This window comes from Heterocephalus glaber, unplaced genomic scaffold, assembly GCF_053883595.1.
Source record: "Heterocephalus glaber isolate CG9 unplaced genomic scaffold, H.glaber_assembly_v1.0 deba00001600, whole genome shotgun sequence".
Classification (NCBI taxonomy): domain Eukaryota; kingdom Metazoa; phylum Chordata; class Mammalia; order Rodentia; family Bathyergidae; genus Heterocephalus; species Heterocephalus glaber.
Window position 1 is genome coordinate 9,418,085 of NW_028258372.1, and position 20,169 is coordinate 9,438,253.

Consider the following 20,169-nt stretch of genomic DNA (forward strand, 5'->3'; position numbering starts at 1 on the left):
TAACTGGGCAAATGTCATGTTAGGTCGCATCATAGTTTATGTACTTGTCAAAGTTTGTTAGAATATGGAAATGTTTTTCAAAATGTTTCCACATAAAATTTCATAAGCATAACTATAGTTATTTAAAAATTGAGCATATATGAAAAACAATACAAATTCAAATTGTTTTTAAAGTATGCATTCTAGTCTCTATATAAACTAAATATGATAGTCACATAAATATTTCACATGCACATTTATGGCTTAATTAGGAAGAACACAGGTTCTGGGGCCAGATGGCTGGGGTCTGACCTCTCACTCCGTCCTTTCCCAGGATGGAAACATCATGGAATCCACCTAACCCTTCAGCTGTCCATAGTGGGAACTGGGAATGATGGTGTCTGACTCACAGGAGTCAGGATTAAGTGAGTTAGCACAAGCAAAGCACTAGGAACAACTGGCACATGGTGGACAACTCGTACAGTGCGTCTTGTGGTTTCCATGGTTATTGTTCTTGTCATAATTTCTATTAGTTACTCCTACCACCATGTGTCCTACCACAGACACAGGGCTGACCAGAAACTTCTTTCAGAGGCAGTCCTTATTACCAAACTCATTCCAAAACAAATTCCTTGTCTTTCCTATTCCTAAGCTTGGGTTATATTTAATTTAATCTTTATTTGGTCACGGAAGATCCTGAGGTGATTTAAAATTTTTACTCACATTAACAATCACTGATTGTGCTGACTATAAAGAAGAGGGTAGACTAAACGTTTGCTGGCATTGCTACAGCATTCCTTAAAAATGGGCAAGTGTGTGTGTGTGTGTGTGTGTGTGTGTGTGTGCGTGTGTGTATTTAAACATAGGCATAATATAAGATTGCTTTTTCTATTTTCCTCTTTATTCCTCAAGAGATAGAGTTGTTACATAGCAAGTTAATATGTAACTCTGGTGTATAAGTGTCACACTTGTTTGCCTATGAACAACTGTATCACATTATAGTCTGATTAACTACCATATATCTTCTCCTGATGTGTATGATTTCAAAATAAGTGACAGATGAAGAAATCATCACAGAGTAAACTTAAATATATGTTTCAAGAGAAAAATATAAATACTTTTGTCATTATTTCCTTTGAGGAAGGGGGATTTTAAATACAAGCTATTCATCATTACTACTAGCCTGACTGTCCGGAGAATAGCCCGCTGTCTCCTTATGGGAAAGGGCAATGTGCCCAACTGAAGAATCTCCTATTATCATCCTGAAAATGTCCCTATCATGACAGTAAAAACAGCACAGACACCTCGTTAAATACCAGTGCATTCAACCACAGTCTTACTTTCAAGAAGACAGATCACAGAAAAATTATTTGGCTATTTTTAAATATTTAAAGAAAAACAGAACTTCCAGCTTCCACTGTATATAAGAAGAATCGCTTGAACTACCGCCATAAACATACGCCACAGCATTAAAGGCTATTAATGCTACTGGAAATGAATCATGAGGTACCAAAATGTCTGCACATACAATAAGTATACATTTCCCATAAAAAAGGGAACTCTTCACATGCATCCCAAAAAATACACTTTCCTTAAACGAAATTCTAAACATCTCAAGGAAATAAAAGGAATAGATTTTTCTTCTCAATAGAATGAACTTAAGTAAAACTATGTGTCTTCAGTAATACATCATTTTGCAGCACTTTTTTCCTACCATACAGGAAAGAAAAATAATTTTATCCTTCCAGAAATAGACCTGAAATGCAGAGCTCAGAACCAAGACCCAGGCCAAGGAACTTCTGAACAAGCTTATCAGGAGTCATGATGCATGCGGTTTCATAAACTGTGTCTGAAGCTGAAGGTCGACAGTAGCGTCACTATCAATAAGTGCAAATTACAACATTGGCAGTTTCTTACCTACAGTTTATGAAATGTCTTAATCACAGAGGTGATAATGCTGAGGTGATGCTCAATACAGATGTGCTGATTACATGCAAAGAGGTCATCTCACTCCAACTTGAATTTGAAGTTTTGATGAGACATTAATCATATTTCAGTAAGCTAAAAACTGACTACTAGGCCAAACAGAGCATGAAATCACAGTCTCAGACACCATGTGAGACATCTTCTTTATCTGAATTCTCTTAGCATAAAAAGTGGAATTGGAAGTTGAGGAAGGCATGGTTCGTCTTTCTGAAAATTTGGTCCCTGAACAAGAGATTTCCCGTGCCACATCTGCCCACTGTCAAGTGACAATTCTAGCTGTCTGGTTCTCCTCAATGTCTGTACTCTCCATCCTGTCTCCTTGCCCAAGCAGCTTTCCCATCTCTGCCACAGTCCATGAGCAGAGATATGATGAGTGTCTGAGAGCACTACATGCAAATACACCACAGAAGAGTTTTAAACTCTGCATCTCCACCAGAGAAAATGTGATTTTCCATTTTCCTGTATTCCCACTAACACTTTCACCTGGAGCTTACTGTTACGACATGAATGATTTTCTGGCTTTTAATCACTGCTGGGCATAGTCATGGGTATTTATAAAGTCCTCCACTCTCAATCAGCTAGCTTGTTAACTTAACAAATACTTACTGTCTACAATGTGTCAGGTACAATCTCATTTACTATAGTCACTGACCTAAGGTTATCAGAAACCAGCTGTAATGCAATAAAAATTTCTGAAAAATTCAACTACATCATGATTGGGTTTGCATCCTTCTGAGAATAATAAAAGGTCTGGGGCAAGCCTATCCCTACAACCAGTCAATAGTCTGGCTCTCCCATTCAAATCTATCTTTTTCCTGGCTGGATTTGGCAGTATCCAGGTGTTAGGAGGTTTTCTGCTCTGAAACAAGTATCAATGGCAACAACTCTGGATCATGTTCCTAGCTACAACTTCTAGGTTGGAGAAAAAAATTCAAAAGGACCGTTAGCTGGTCCTCACCTCTTTTCTGACTCATGTCACAAGTTAGATCAAAGGATCTAACCTAGAATGGAAAGGTGAGAAGTAGATCTAAGATTTTCTCTATTTTGAGTACAGTTTGACTGTTTGGCTGAATCCTAATATCTAATAGCAAAATATCAATCACATTATCACTAATTCTGCCCATTGTTTATTTCCACCTACATTAGCACTCAGATTTCAATCAAGCAAAAACTTATTTCTATACAACTACTTCTGCAATGGCAGAGAGTTTTGGAAATACGTATTATAACATTCCAAATAAAAGAGGACATTATCACTTGAAGTAGGTTACTTGCTGCTGTATTTGGGCTGGCCCTACTTAACTGCATGTTCTAAAATTTACAATTTGCATAAAGTCCACAACACACAACCTTTTCGAAGTTTTTCTCTAATTAAAGTTCACACTTCTGCCAGAAACCCTGTCCAATCTCGGAAAGCACAGGAATACTCACTTGTTTGGCCTTCGTCTTTGAGATGGTGTCAGAAATAGGTTTCTTTCTCTCCTTTACAGCAGTTTTAGAAAATAATTCCTCAAATTCATGGCAATCTATGGATGGCTCTTCAATTTTTTCCCAAATAAGTGAAGGACTGGAATCTCTAAAGTTAAGCAAAAGAACAATCAAAGGGCTATCAAATAGAACTACACTGTAGTGATTATAAAGGGAAAGAAGGGAAAGGAAGGGGGGAGGGAGAAGGGGGAAAGGGGGAAGAGGAAGGGGAAGGGGAAGCAAAGGGGGAAGGGAAAGGGCAGGGCAGCCAAGGAGGAAGAAGAGGGGAGAGAGAGATAAGAAGAATGTTTTATCACCTTGAAGAGAAAGTTAAAATACCGTCCATTACAATTAAACCTTTGTCTAAAAATAATTTCCAGTAATTCTCGGCTATCACTGTATAAAAACATGAGAGGAAGATCCCTCTCAGAGTGGACTCCAAAGGCAAGATATACCTGACATCTCACAATCCATCCTGGCTGGTTGTCTGGCAGATTATTCCTGGATTAAATAGATACTTTCAGGATGGCACCTCTATCCCTCCATCCCCCCTCCCCCCACTGTTATCTGGCATTTAGTACCACCTGAAAAGGGTAAATGTATTTTTTTAAACAAAACAACTTTATATCATGTATCTAGAGAAAATGAGTTTAGGGCACAATTTAAAATGATTCATCAGCATATATAAGTGACATGACTTCTACACAGAGAATGAACTTGCCTCCTGATAGGATTTAGTAAAGAGAAAACTAACAAAAAATGAAAAGGAACCTGGTAAATACCCTGATTTACAAAGTAAATTCAGGGAATCATAAATTAGAAGGAAGAAGGCCAGGGAAGTTTAAAATGCATGTGTTCCCCTCCCCAGCCAAGTTTCCCAGCACTGTCCCAGTGGAGCAGAGGACCAGGCTGTGGACTAGGCCTGGAGGAGCAGTGTGCCGCCAGCAAACCTAGTGAAACATTCTTTTATAATCATCATTCCCAACTCTGATTTTATGACTTCACCATATGTCCCTAATCATCTGTAGAAGGGCCATGAAATTCTCAAAATTAAATTATTTCACACATGGAGTGTGGCTATATTTTTATATAATGTTTCTGAAAAAATGACTTCTATGAACTGACACAATAGTTAAGCAAGTTTATGCCTTTAGAGGATGTCAACACCATCCTCAGGAGTCAGTGTGAAAAAAGATTTAATTTAGATTTTTACACTGTTGTAAGAAATGAAAATTTAAATAGTGAAAGCAAAGCATAGATTCTTGCATGGAAAATAGTTGGGTTAAAAGCGTCTTGCTTATCAACCCTTACTCATTTTGCATATAAGCAATGTTTCAGTTGGATTCAGGCATGAGCAGCGATCAGTCCTGGAAGCAGGAAACAAAGCATATATGCAAAGAAAAATAGATCTTTCTGTCCTTACAGACATGTCAGTAACCACAGATGGATGGATACATGTACCTCTCATATGCTGATACACGTAGTGATATATTTTGTATAGTTAAAATATTATATATACTATTTATATATTTATTATGTTACAGATATAAATTTTTTGTTTTATCTCTTTGATATTGCCTGAGAAAAGCTTGAAAATTTAAATGACAAATTGCTTCAGTAAATATTGATGTAAAAATCTACACAAAAGCTTAAAAAATACATACATTAAAAATACATTAAACTGTACTTTTCCCAAAAGCCATATAGTACATTGCTCTCCTCATACTGACAAACTGTGCAAAGATGAGCTTGTTTTCATATTACCTTTTACTATGAAGTTGAATTCTTGTCCAATAAAGAGGCTTCATTGGCCGACAAGGCTCTATTGGCTGCTTCCTACTCCCTCTGTCCTGATTCATCCCTAATCCAAACAACCCACTTGGCAATGGAGGAGGAAGAAATCCACAAACTTGTGGTGTTGGTAAAGTGCTGGTCCCAACTTGTGGGGAGAGTGGAGGATTTGATCCAGGGAGCAAAGGAGGTGGTGGGGGTGGGGGAATTCCTGCCCCAGGGGGAGGCAGAGGTGGGGCAGGAATAGGCAGAATACCCATACCTGGCAATGGAGGAGGTGGAGGGACCCCAACTCCAGGGAGAGGAGGGGGAGGGGGAGGAGATAATCCTACTCCAGGAAGGGGGGGGGGGGGGGGGAGGAGGGGGAGGGGGAAGGGCTACTCCCACTCCAGGAAGGGGAGGAGGAGGAGGAGGAGGTACTCCCACTCCAGGAAGGGGGTGAGGAGGGGGAGGGGGAGGGGGTAATCCTACCCCAGGAAGGGGGGGAGGAGGGGGAGGGGGAGGGGGTACTCCCACTCCAGGAAGGGGAGGGGGAGGGGGAGGGGGAGGAGGTAATCCTACCCCAGGAAGGGGGGGAGGAGGGGGAGGGGGAGGGGGTACTCCCACTCCAGGAAGGGGAGGGGGAGGGGGAGGGGGAGGGGCAGGAAGTATTCCCCAACCAGGCAAAGGGGGAGGAGGGGGTGGCAGCATTTCAGAACCTGGCAGAGGAGGTGGTAGGGGGACTGTTGTACTGGGCAGAGCAGGCACTGTCACATCAAGGGGTGGTGGGAGAGTCTCCACGCCCAGGCCAGGCATGGAGCTGAAGGACTTTGTGCAAGGCAGAGGCGGTGGGGGTGGGATGTTGTAGCTGTTTCCAGAGTAGGAGACAACAGAGTGTTCATGGCTGGTTTCAAAGTCAGTGGGGAGAGAAGGAACGGAGGGCTGTGACCCAGGCTGTCCCTGAGCATCAGGCAATAGAAGGGATGGAGGAGGTGGAGGCTGGGATACACCCTGTACAGGCTGATGGGCATCAAGCTGTACTGATATTCTCCTTGAAGACACAATCAAAGAAATCTCGGAGCAGAATTTCGTCTGAGGTCCAGAAGCTGAAGCTGGAGCGGGTGGCTCCCCATTCTCAGCCCCGGGCGGCCCCGGAGAGCCCACAGATGGAAGCACCAGCATCCCGCCCTCTTCTGTCGGGGAAGTCTGTATTGAGTTTGCCTGTACAATTCTTTGATGCTGTCCATCCTTTCTTCCTAATCTGAGAACTCCCAGACAGACATCATCTGAGAATGTCACTCCATCCCCAACCCCTTGATGGCTGCCAGCCACCTCCGTGTCCAGGGTGGGGTACTGCTTCTCTAATTCGGCTATTTTGGTCCTCAGATCTTCAATGGTCTGTTCCAGCTGCTGAATTACAGTCGCCTGTCCCTCAGACTTCATGTCAAAAACTTCCTGAGGAGGAACAAGGACAGAAACAGTTAAATATGAAAGTAGGACAACTCCAAATGTCAGAAAGAGAATTATAAAATTAAATACAATTGTATTGGTTTACAGAGAGATCGTTCCACAGAAAGATACTGTTAATATGTCTGTGCTCCCTTTTTTCAACCTTTGGATTTTACAGTGGTTCACACGTACTACCACAGACTGTAAGTTCCTTATTTATCTCATATACAAATAATATTAAGGACAAACAGATGACAAAGAATACAAAAGGACATTCTGAGCCACAGTTTATTTCTAAGATAACCTTCTTTCCTCCCTAGGAATATTTGCTATTAGGATATTCCTTAAATTTTTTTCAAAATATTAAGTCTGTAATAACTGAAATATTTTTGACATCTTTAAGAACATGAGCAGTTACCTTATGAGTGCGTGTCATGTCACTTACATCATGCTTACTACAATTTTAGTATTTTACCCAAGACATTCCAGAAAGTGATAATTGATGGTTTTCCACAATTTATAAGGATGAACACTTTAAACAGGCTATATTTTAAGATAAACTACATATTAAGTGTTCACACACACATATATCAGTCATTATTTTTCACCAATGTCTACATAGAAGATTAAAATATTATAATATACAGTTTAGGAAATTGCCGAGGATTTAGCTCAGTGGTTCTGGCGCTTGCCTCAAAAGTGCAAGGTCCCGAGTTCAATCCCTGGTACAAAAAACAAAAGGATATAGAAAATTGTGCTACATTTTCTAAGTAGTCCATGGTAAAAGAAATGACTATTATAAACATTTTTAATATCCTATTTGATCACTCTTAATTCCATTCTCTAATTATGATGCTAGTAAATACAAGTAAACAAAAGACAAAATAGTAGTGTTCCAGTTTATCCTGATATAACTCCATACAACTATTCAATATTTCATTGTTAGTCTAGATTAGCTAAAGGTACAGATTATGTTAACTTCCCAGTGTACCGTTAGAAGTGACTGTTGATCATTGATCAATATTTCTTTGATTATCCTGTTATGTAACTAGAGCTCTTATTTTCCTACTAATGCTTATCATACAGAAAGGTTAACTGTTTAATGACATGCAGAAATAGATTCTGGGAGAGTTTTCCAAAACTCAATTTTTAAATGTTATTACCTAGGCCAGTGCTTTTTCCTCATAGATTAATAAATAGTTTAAAAGTATTGCCAGGGATTTAGCTCAGAGGTTTTGCCTCCTGCTGCGCAAGCACAAGGACCCGAGTTTGATCCCCAGTACCAAAAAAAAAAAAAAGTGTAAAAATTTAGGACACTTAGCAAAACAACACACAAAAATGCGTGATGAAGAAAGTGAGCTTAAGCCATAACGACCTAGCACAGTAGCAATCATTACACTCCATCCTCCACAGGCTGACGCTCCCACATTCACAGGCCCGCTATTCCAACACAGATCCTGAGCCCATTGACAACAGATATAACAGTACAGGCACTAGAATGATATCCAGGATTTATAAATTTTAATTTACATAGGCAGCACAAGATAAAAGAGAATCCTATTACACAGGATAAGTGGCACCAGAAAAAACGTTGTGTAGGAACACAGCTTGGCACTACTGCAGCCATGTTGAGTCTTACCACCACGAATGCCCATGAGTGACCCTGGTCTGTTTTCCCTGCATTGTTTCCCAGCATTCTATAAACAGAAAAAATCATGAGAGTGGTATATGGAGCTTTACTATGAAGCCTGTTACTACGAACGCCCCTGACTCTTTGATATAAGCATGAGATAAATATTTCTCCTAACCAATATGTGTTTACCCTACTCCTCACCCAAATTGAGGGGACTCACTGGTCCTGCTGCTGCCTGGGACCACTGCACTCTGTGCGAGTCTGGGTCATCTGCCTTACCCATTGGGCTCACAACGCCTCGGGCCAGTTCTCATCCACGAGAATAGGGTGGGCTAGAACAGTTGCTTAAGTGGAATCCACTCCAGGCAACTTCAGTCATGCTTAAGTGGCTTTCCTAACCTCTACCCCTTCTCCTTCTATACACTGAAGTGGGAAGATAAACTACATTTACAGTCTCTTCTGCAACCAGGTTGAACCAATTAGACGGACCTAGTCACACAAAGGTTTAGAAGTGAGAACCATGCTCCTCTGTGTCTTACTTGTTCTGTTCCCAATGAAGACGTGAAAATTTGAATTTCCCTGGGACAACACTCCAACATCCACTCTCCAGTTCACAGAACTTATCTCCAAGGTTTTAGCCTGCCAGGCAGACCATGAAAGTTTCAGTGTAGAAACAGACTCTTTAAGCTTTCCAAATTTCTCTAAGAACATTTTTTTGTAGTAAATCCTTCTGTTTAATAGGCCTGGCATATTTTTTGGTTCCTACAACAAGACTTTACTGATATAAGCAGATACCAATATTTCAGAATAAATTGTGAAAAATACTCGGTTTTTTCCCCCGCTTAGAGAAATTTAAAACTAAGTACCTGTATCATCTTATTTTAAAAATAATTTTATTGTATAGTAATATCTTAGTTCACAAACTTAATTTGTTCTGCGATTTTAGAAAAGCTGGCCACATTTGTGTTTGTGTGGAAAAGATTCCCACGATCATGTTTGTCACCCCATGTAGAGTTTGCAAACAAAAACAAAATTTTGCCAAACACTTCTGTTTGCAAACCAAATTGTTTGGAAACACAAGCAATCATGAACTCAAGTACCACTGGAGAAGCATATACAAATTCTTAGATTTAAAATTATTCTCACTGCAAATCTTTTGGGGAAATATATGATACTATGATATATCATATATGAAAAGTTTATGAAAAGGTGGTCATCTTTTGGTAATATTTGAGAATCTCATTAATTTCCAATGGCCTTTGACAATTATAATGCGCAGCTTCATTTTTTAAATATATCTGTCACATAATCACCCTTGCCATATTAACTAACTCTGCCAGGTACTCATGAATCAGTTACTTTGCATGTGATTCAAGTGCTCCACCCTCACCTTCCCTGCCTTTAAGAAATCCAACACCTTCTGTAAGATTAGCAACTTTACCTTACATTATGTTTCTATCATATGGCCTAAAACACCCTAAAATCATGGGTAAACTCACAGTGCCAAAACTAAAGCAAATGGATAGTAACAGATGGTCTGGGGGGAGGGGGGAGTTGGGATTAAACCTGATTTAATAACTGGTCTATTATTAATATGTATTTTTGTTTTGTATTTTACTTATCTTTAAACAGAGATAGTTAAGGGCACATAATAATAAAAAACTAGAAAATAAGATACTGATATACTTTATAACCTTTAAAGGTTTCCAATGGAAAAATACAATAAGAATTAGAACCAAGAAATGACAGAGCAAACCGTAAGAGACTAAAATTCCAAAACCAAATCTATGATAGAGCAGCGTTAGCCATGTGGTGCCAGGAAGGTGGTAAGAGATAAAGAACCTTGAAGATAACAATAAACAAACTATAAAACAAAAGACTAAAATTTTTATAGAGAACTTTTTATATGGATAAGTTTTATAGATGGATATCACAAAAGAAAAGCTGGGGGGAGAGATTATCTATCTGATTCTCACATTATTCTCACTGTAGCAAGAAAAAAAATTCAATTTGCTAGAATCTTCATCCTCCTGGAAGGCCTATCTTTACCTGCTCCATGAACTGCTGGCCCTGAACAACTGTTACAGTTCTCTTTTTCCATTCCAGGAAAACAGCAATTAAGCTCATCTCAAACCTTAGCTGAATAGCTTGTAAAATAAACCCATCCAACCACTGTTAAGGTGGCCAAATGTATGGAGAATTTTTGTTTCTGAATTTAGCTGAGAGTCATCAAGAATCTTATCTGGCCTTCCTTATCTAGGCCATCGCCTAAGGCATGGTTGGCTCTGGAGAGGACCAATTCTCAGTGTCACCAGAGACTTTTTCTCAAGTGCTCCCTGGAGAAGGCTGCCTTGATTGTCAGCATCTAAGAGCTATTTTCTCTAAGGGTTATTTTTTCCCAGAGATTTATAAAGAAATTTACATGGTAAATATTGATCATTAAGAAAAAATATGTTTATTCTCTGACCATTTAGTCAAACATGTTACTCTCAGAATCCACAGGAAGTAGGGCTGGAGATTTGGCTCAGTGGTTCCACCGCCTGCCTCATAAGCACAAGGTCCCAAATTCCATCCCCAGTACCAAAAACAAAGAAAGAAAGAAATGAATCCACAGGAAGTAAAGAAAACATCATTATGTATATCTAATTGTACCAATAAAATTAATTGAAAAAAAAAAGATGCGCAGACCCCACCCACTGACAAAGCCCAGATTTAATCTCTAAGAGACTGCCAGGTGCTCAGAAGTCCACAGAAAGCCCTCAAATTAGGAGCCTGCTGTCCTCTGTCCAGTTCCTGGAATCTAATCTGAGTCCCTCCAGGGTACAGCTAGAGGGTGGCCTATCACATTCTCAAGGGACTTGACACTGGAGAAATCTACTTTCATTATCTTTGGACTTCACTTTTCAAAAAGACACTCAGCATTTCGAGAATTTGTGCAACCATTTACCCAATGTTAATGGTTCTTACAAACAAAAATTAAATAATTTTTTTAAAAGGTGAAATGGAAAAACACGATCTTGGCAATTTTGTACAGAACTTATGTAATGAGTAGATCCTTATAAATGGAGGAAAGAAACATATTTTTAGTCAACACAATAAGTAATATACTGTAAGTAGTATTTGAGATTACTTACATTTTAAAATATTGTTTCAAAACCCTAAATCATTAAAAGTGGTAGAGTTTGCCATCCACTTTGGCTCAATAATTATACACAGTAAGTTAGCCAAAATTCTCCCATTCCTGAATAACCTTATATGTGGGTGGTGATGGTTAGTTCTTATAAATTGTTTGAACACTTGCATATCATGAAATACAAATTGCATTGAAAAATAAAATATGCACCAAAAACATTTTTCCAAATGCAAGATTATCTGATTCCCAGAAAAAGAAAACATTGCTGTAACATTAAGGTTACAACTGTCAAGAAGGAAGCCAAGATACACTCAAGTAAAGCTTTTGCTGAAAAGTTAATTTGCTCATCTATGAAACTTTATTACGTTTATTATGTACACAGAATACTTTCAGAGTCTAGAATAAAAAACTGCTTATTGGTAAGTTAACACTAATAGTTTGCCTTGTAAATTTTGGCAAGAGATTTGTAATTTATTTTCTACCATACTCAGATTTTTAAGTACTATTAAGTTCTAAGGATTTACCACTGGCAGGTTAGGAAACTTTAGTAGACATCTATAAAATAGGAATCTTACTCTTCATTGATGCATAGAAATTCTCTGTTATGTTTTAACTTCTAAAGCACTGTAAGGTTTTGGAATAAACCAATAGAATTTCAAATCTACAATAAACCAACACATGCTAGAAATGATTCTATAGTAAAAGAAATCCAGCTTTCAAATAGATATGAGTATGTATCAAAACAAAGTAAAAATTTTTCAGGTTTAAAAGGAAATTAAGAAAGAAGGAACTATCAAAACATGATAAACTATAAATAACTCATCTAGGGCTTTTTAATAGTAGAACATAGAACAGAAAAGAAAAGCTTCATACATAGGAAACTCAAATGGCATCTACAGAATCTTTATAAGGAAACAAATAATGAACTATTGAAAATTATGTTCTTGAACTGGAATGAATAATTTTTCCAAGACCTTCACTGTGTGAAAAGTATAAGTGGAACAAGGGAGATATAAGTTAGAAATCACAAATATTTAGCACCGTAGCTGATAAACAGATTGATGTAAAAGTTAAAAGAATCATCACTAGTGAATCAACTCCGTGGAAGTAATATGTTTGGGAAAGAGGGTCAAGAAAAACGAAAAAGCAGAAAAGAGGGAACCTGCTGTGTTTTCCCTCTCATGGCTTCTGAACTTTGTCTCTAGTTATTTGAACAAGGGCTGTGCAATGTCCTGGACCATAACGCTAAAAGCAATATATGACTTAACTGACCTAAATAATCAAGGAAGAAAAGCATTATTTTATCACATTTTCACATTCCTTTAAAGATCTGCTGCTATAAAGAGCAGATCATTTTTGTTCTATTTTTATCTTCTAAGCACTTTCCTTGCATTAACACTTAACTATTCTTAAATGTCATAAAGAAACTTCCTGAAGAATAAAGCTCGCGGAAAATCGAATGGCATGAATTCGGAATACTAGCCAGGCTGGTGCAGCTGCCTTTTACCCCTGTCACCCTGCAGGAATGGTTCTCTCAGGATTGCTAATAATCTCCTTTTTGCCAAAAACTGTAGCTTTAACCCTGGCTGTTATAAAGAATCAGACTGTTAATCACCATCTTTTATAATTTTACACTCCTGCCTTCCCACTTATTTTTCTGTGTTTCCTGTCCCTGGGTTTGGGGCAAGAAGTGAAGAATTCATTTTGGCCCCACTGTCGTCTTTCTGTCTAATGGGACACATCATCTGGTTTTACATTTTCAATTTCCCACCTCTACTGATTACTGCAAGTTTTTCTCTCTCATTAGTGCTTCACGTCCATACTGTGAGTTTAGCTATTGCGACTGTATTTGATTATCCTGCTCTTTTCCTTAAATGCAAAATGTGTCTATCCTCTATCAAAACGATACCCTCCTGCCTTGTTTACTTCAGTTTGCTAAAATCTTTAAATCATTTTATAATCTGTTTTCTCTCAAGCTGAATGTGCACCAAAATCACCCCAGGCTGAGGGGTTGTTAAAACACAGATCACTGGGTGCCATCCTTAGTGTTTGCAATTCAGTAAATCTGGAGTCAGTCAGGTCTAAGAATTTGCATTTCTAACCAGTTCCCAGTTGATGCCAATTTGCTGGCTCAGGGACCACGCTTGGGAAACCACAGGCTAATTTATATGGTAGGAAAAGTTACCAAAACACTATTTCAGTCTTTGGTTGCTATTTTTCCTGCTTCACATAAACACATAGGTTGATATTCTCATCATGGCATGGAGTTACTTTAAGAGTTTACATAACCACTTTAAAGGGTGCTGTTTTCCCTTACTGTCTCTACTTGCCCCCTTCCAACCAAAAATATACTCCCTTGCCAAGTAATTTTTACTTAGCTATTATCAAGTCCTGATACTTCCTTATTCAAAAATTCTTACATTCTGGGTGCTGCACACAGGATATGTTAAATTCTCTACTTGGCTCATAGGGGCTTTACTGGCCTAAAAAATGTAGCTAATCCACTACCTGCCAAGCCTATTGCACAGGGGTGCTGTGGGGATTAAATACATGCATTTTCTCCATAAGGCTCATCACAGCCTTCCTGGTTTAAGAACACTGGAAGACACTGAGCACTAAGCTTGGGGCCACTTTAAACAGTGAAGTCACCAGGGAAAAGCCCCAAAATATGAAAAACATACCACTAAACACACTGCAAAAAGAGCAACTTGCTTACAGAATAAGGCTGAAACAAGAAAGCAGAGCTTGTTCGACCTCACTGGGAGGTGCAACAAATCTTTACCACTTTGTGCATGTTTGCAAATGACCAGGGCACAGGAGTATTGATTTGGGGGTTAAAATACATTTTAGCAAGAATTTAAGTCTGCAAATACAGAATCTATGAATAATAAGGACTGCTTATATTATGACATCGACTTTTAAAACCAGAGTATTGTTCAGATATAGCAACAATAATGGTAAATAGCTAACATTTTGAGTGTTTACTAATATCCCAGAAGCTCTTCAAAGCATTTTACATAAATTAATGCATTTAAAATCCACAAAAGCTGTATGAGATAGGAATTATCATGCCCAGTTTATAGATAAAGCACCTAATAAAATACTTTCCCTGAGGAGAATAATAAATTTTAAACTGACTTTAATAAATTACATTTCATTAGCAGTTCTACTTAAGTTCTGCTAAGGTTTCAATATATCCCCAAGTCACACGCTGGAAACTTAATCTCCAAATTAAGTTAATTAAATATCTCCAGAAGAGCCATTTGGAGGTAGGGCCTTTAGGAGTAATTAGGGTCAGATGAGGTCACAGGAGTCGGGGGGGGGGGGACCTTGACAGCATTAGTGGCTTTATAAGAAGGAGCAAGGCCTAGCTAGCATGCTTGCTCTGTGTCTCCATCCACCGCCCTCTACCAATGTTGCTTGATACCATAAGGCCCTTGCCAGATACCAGCCACATGCTTTTGGACTTCCCACTCACCAGAATTGTAAGCTGAATAAATCTCTATTTTTTTTTCCCAGTCTGTGGTATTGTTTTCTGTGGCAACAGAAAACAGACTAAAATATTCTGACAAAGATTCTCTCATCTCAAACTCTAGGCAGGCTCCTCTGAGCCCTCTTCTCAACTAGGCCCCAATCTTGGTCTAGAAAGACTTGAGGAAAATGCTATCATGGTTTCTACTAACTGAAAGCCACATCTCTAGGATGACCCTAGCACCCTTTAAAGTGCTTATGTATGAAAACCCAAGATTGACTCTCCTGAGCTTCTGCTCCCCCTCCTCTCTGTTCCCTCATTTTCCCTTTAAAATCCTGTTACCTCAAATCAAAGTTGAGTTCAGTTTACAACAACTCTTTTCTTCACTCCAATAGTTATTGTTGATTAAAATCTGTCGTTAACACTTAACTAGTGTCTGGTTTTATCTCTGGCAGCTCCTAGGTTCATAGTGCAATAATTGGGATTTATGCCCAGGTAAACTGGTCTCCGAATGCACCTTCAGAGTTTCTCATCAGTGTGGTCTCACACGTATTCTTTCACTGAACATTTTTTTCTGGGATTCTCAGAAAAAGTTGGGTACTATATTAGACACTGGAGGAGTAAAAAAAGTAGGGACAGTCTCGTCCTTAAGGAGCTCAGTGTCTTTGGATAATTCAGCATTTATAGGTGGTCATAGAGCAGGGACACGGAAACGAGTCTCAGCAATAGTATCTAAGAAGTTGGATGAGTTTAGATTAACAGAAGTTAGACATTTTTAAAGGAGGGCGAAACACAAAGACAAGTATATGTAAATAAATTTCGTGGAGAAGAAACACATGAAGATGATATGCAGGAAGCTTTCAGAAAACATGGGTATGTTTTAAGGCCAAACCAGAGGAAATAGTGAGTGATAAGGTACAAACAGAAGATGCCAAGAGAAAACCCTGTACATCAGAATCAAGAGCCTGAATATTTTCTCAAAAGCTATGAGTAGCCCCTGAATGACTCTAAGCAGATATCAGACAGAAGCAAATTTGGATTTCCAGAAAGATAACTCTGGAGGCACTGTGGCGAGATTAGGAGGGATTAAGACTGGAAGTGGGGAGGCCTATCAGGAGACTGTGCAGGAATCCAGATAAGAGGGGGCTGAGGCACTGCCAAGCCGCATGCAGAGGCCACCCAGGGGCTGAAAGCAAGCCGGGTCGCCACAGGAGTCAGCTGAGGTGCGCCTCGCAGCAGATGGGCCACGGGCCACCTTCCACCCAGTGCCCACTTTCTGTCCACATCTGTGCTTTCACTCTCTTCTTCCACCTCTCCAAAATAAGGAGTTGAACTAAGTAGCCCCTTTCCTTTGAAACAGTCTTGAAGGTTTCTCAACAACTTTCCCATTTTTAAAGTCTGTAACAAAATACACACTGAGTATCTTGGCAGAATTGTATCTGGCAAATCATTTCATGTATAGGAAAGTGATACAGCTCTCTAACTCAGCTCTCAGCTTCTAAATAGCTGGGATGTTGTCTTAGAATGCTTTGTATTTCCTTCAGTATTTACCAGGAATATCTTGTACAATAATAGGTCAGCAGGTAAAGAGATTAGCATCCTTTATAAACAAAGAACTTTTATGAGCTCCCTTGTCTCTTTAGATCAGATGCTTGACCAGCTGTCTTTCTGCATAGCTCATTAATACTGCGGCATGGCACAAAGTAGCTCATACCATCTATAACACCAAAGATTTTTTTTTCAAATTTTGAAATATTTGCACATACATAATGATATGTCTTGGGAATGGAACCCAAACCTAAACACAAAAGTCACTGATGTTTGAATGTATACCATACCCTACATATAAAAATAACCTGAGGCAATTTTATACAAATATTTTTAATAAAGTTATGAATGAAACAAAATTTTATAGTGAGGAATTTTCTACTTTGGTGTCATGCTGATGCTCAAAAAAACTTCAGATTTTGGAGCATTTGGGGCTAGAAATGGCCAATTTATATTAACTTTTTTCTCTTATGTTTGAGAAGAACTTTGCCTTAAATGTTTTCTCACCTACTCTTCTGCATATCCACTACATTCCACCCCAGTTCAAATGGCTTATTTTTGCAAGTCTCCATCTTTGTATCTTGAGAAACACTTTCACCCTGCACCTTTTTTTTGATCCAAGCAATGCTCTATTACTCTTCAAACTTTTCTATGATGAGAAAGTTGTATGCCTTCTCTCAGGCACCATCAACTAAGCTACTGCACTTTAATCTCCTGTGTTTTCTTGATTTGTTCCTAAAGATGCTCTGAAACTAAAATTATACTGACTGGCCATCGTATAAAGAATACTGTAACATATACTTTAAGGAGATTAAATGGAAAATAGTAGTCAATTCAATAAATCTCTAATTGAATTGGACATTGAGGCAACACAGTAGGACTGATGTGAGCAGAAAATTTTTCTGACACTTGAGAATTTATTAGCATATAAATTGTAAAACATCCAGAAAAAGACAGTTTGTATTGTTCAATTTCTTATTATCTAGCACTTTGTAATAGACATGGTTATTCATTACATTGTAAAGTGTAGACATTCAACTTTAAATTAATATTATCTTTCCTTCTCTAGAGTTCTGAAAGATGAAAATTTTATTCTATTTATCTTCCAAGTAATCTATTTACATTAGAAATATGTGAGGAGTTTTAGGAAAATGCTTCAAAACATTTTATATATTGCTTTAAAAGCAAAGAATAAGCTAAAACCTGAGAGGCAATCAGGTAAAGCATGCTGCATACACGAGTCTTTAAAACAAATGTCTCTGGAGAAGACAAATGAGCTTTAGCTACTTATATGCTATGGAATATAAGAGTAGTTACAGTTTAAATAGCATTTCAAATACCAGAGGTAAAATAAAAGAATTAAGCTTCCGGTTTCAATTTTCTGCCATAATTCTTTATACTGCGCAGAGTTTTCAGAGCATGTTCCTTGAATTTAAAAGAATCATTAAGTTCCAGGTATAGTGGTCCATGCCTGCAGTCCCAGCTACTTCGAGGCTGAGTCTGGAGGATTGCGTGAGCCCAGGAGTTAGAGGATAGCCTGGACAATGCAGTAAGACCCCCATCTCAAAATTTTTAAAAATAAAAATTACATAAATAAAAATTGAGACCTAGACAATTTAGTTTTATTTTAAAACCTAATTCTATAAGACATACTTAGAAGTACCTAAGAAGCAGCTGTATTCCTTTCCTTTCACATGAGTGACAGTCGCACTCACTTTAAGCTGGAAACACTACATCCTTTGATTTCTCTTAGTTGAAAAAAATAAGCTTTAAGAGCCACGTGTTTTTTTCAAAGGGGTATTGAATTCTCAGAATTATTAATTACTGGGAGAAAATAAAAGTCAAAATTCATTCAATAAACTCCAATGAGCTCCAATTAAGAGAACAGGTGCCCGAGCACACATCTGAAGAAAAGCTCAGCAAGGGCTTTCCAGCTCCGCTGCGGGGCTAACCAGGCAGACCTGACCTCCTCGTCCGACCACAGAACAACGCAGGCAGCGGGGACAGACCAGGCAACCTTTGTTCGTCCATCCACACTGAGCAAGCTGGCGGAAAGCACCTCTCATGTCCTTCAGCAGTGCTCTTTTACAGAGATACAGAGCTGCCATCTAGTGACCGAGGAGAGAAAAGCAAGGTGCTTTGCAGGGAAAACTAGCACATCTAAGTCATAACAACTTCAAAATGCATAGTTTAATGCACCTATATCACTGTATAATGTATCTTGACATATGGCTTTTATAAAAGGTATAGTTTAAAATTAAAAGAAAAGCTTGTTAATAAATTTCTCATCCATCTGAAGGTTTTGGAATCGGATTGCCCTAAATAGCCATAAGGTGACTATTCATGTGTAAGTACAAATTTTTATCATAGTGGAAGTATAAAAGTTGATGCATAAACTCAAATCTTAACCTTACCCTTCATCAATTTTAAAGCTTTAAGCAAATTACTTTTAACTGCTATAGGCAGGTAGGCATAATAATAGTCAGGAATCATTTTCTTTATAAGAATTATAACACTGTGTTAAAGGATTATTATAAGGATTACAAAGAGGAATGCAGAGGAAAAACCACAGTTGTTGATAATTAATTCTAGTTCCTTATTATCCCTTTATGGTCAGCCACTTTAGGTTCCTATGTACATACCTGTATCATTTAAAGAGCCAGCCCATTAAAAAAAAAAATCTTATGACAAAAGACCAATGATTCCAAAAGCAATGTCATTGTTGAGTGCTTAACCTCAACTCCTTCCAAATATCATTACCTCTCAATTCATTGTACTTCCCAGCTTCTAGACACTTCACTGCCAACAAGGAAAGGATAAGATGTGATATTTATTCAATCTACTTCATCCTTAAGTCTGTTTTAAATCATCCAGTCCATTAGGTTTTCTGTTTATTGCAAGATATTGTGCTATGCTACATAGCTTGAGAAAAACAGAAGATCACTCTGTAATTTTGCACATGGAAATATATCATAAAATATTATAATTGTAATCTTAATATAGAGAACAATGTTACTCATGTTTTATTGTCATTATAGAATACTTCATGTCTGGGTTCTCTTTGGCATTAGCTTATATAATAAAGAATTCAGTCATATATGCTCTAGACATAGAATTCAGAAAAATCTATTTAGCTATGTTTGCCTACCCAAAAAATGAAAATATGAGAAGATATTTTGAGGGAAAAATGTTGATTCCTAACCCCCCCCATGGCTAATCATTGAAGTTAATTAATAACCAACAGCTGAGACCACCATGCCTCTCAAGGTTGTTGCAAATTTCTGCTCTGACCAAAAAAAATGCTGGGGAAACTTGCTTTATTTTTAAATGACACTATCTTTAAGCGTAGCTTTACTCTTAAAGGTAATAACCTACTAGCTTTATTTTTTTTTAAAGTTACCTGTGCACCAAATTTTCAGCTGGTGCTGTACCCCTACTCTTCCTCCAGGGGGAGCACAACTTTCATATATGATGAAAGACTTCTTTGTAAAGGGGAAATCAGTGAAATTTCCAAAGATCACCAATTCTTTTACAGAAAAGAACACTATGTCCCAGATAAGCTACATATATCATCACACACTAACCAGAAACAGATCTTGGTGTAGAACCTAGGTACAAGTACTCTTATTTCCTATTAGACCACACTCAATAGAACGGAACATATCTTCTTTCTGTTGATTTCTAATATAATATTATTTTCAAAAGCATAGTTGGTGAAAGTAAAACTAAATT

At 38.1% G+C, this 20,169-nt stretch overlaps 1 protein-coding gene across 1 annotated transcript in view; it reads right to left on the bottom strand.

Annotated features, from left to right (window-relative positions):
- Positions 1-20,169, bottom strand: part of Fmn2 (formin 2) — a 313,847-nt gene that overhangs the window by 217,276 nt on the left and 76,402 nt on the right. The window contains 3 exon segments of the mRNA XM_087194309.1: positions 3,397-3,541; positions 5,197-5,580; positions 5,582-6,657. Coding sequence (XP_087050435.1) covers positions 3,397-3,541; positions 5,197-5,580; positions 5,582-6,657 — 1,605 coding nt within the window.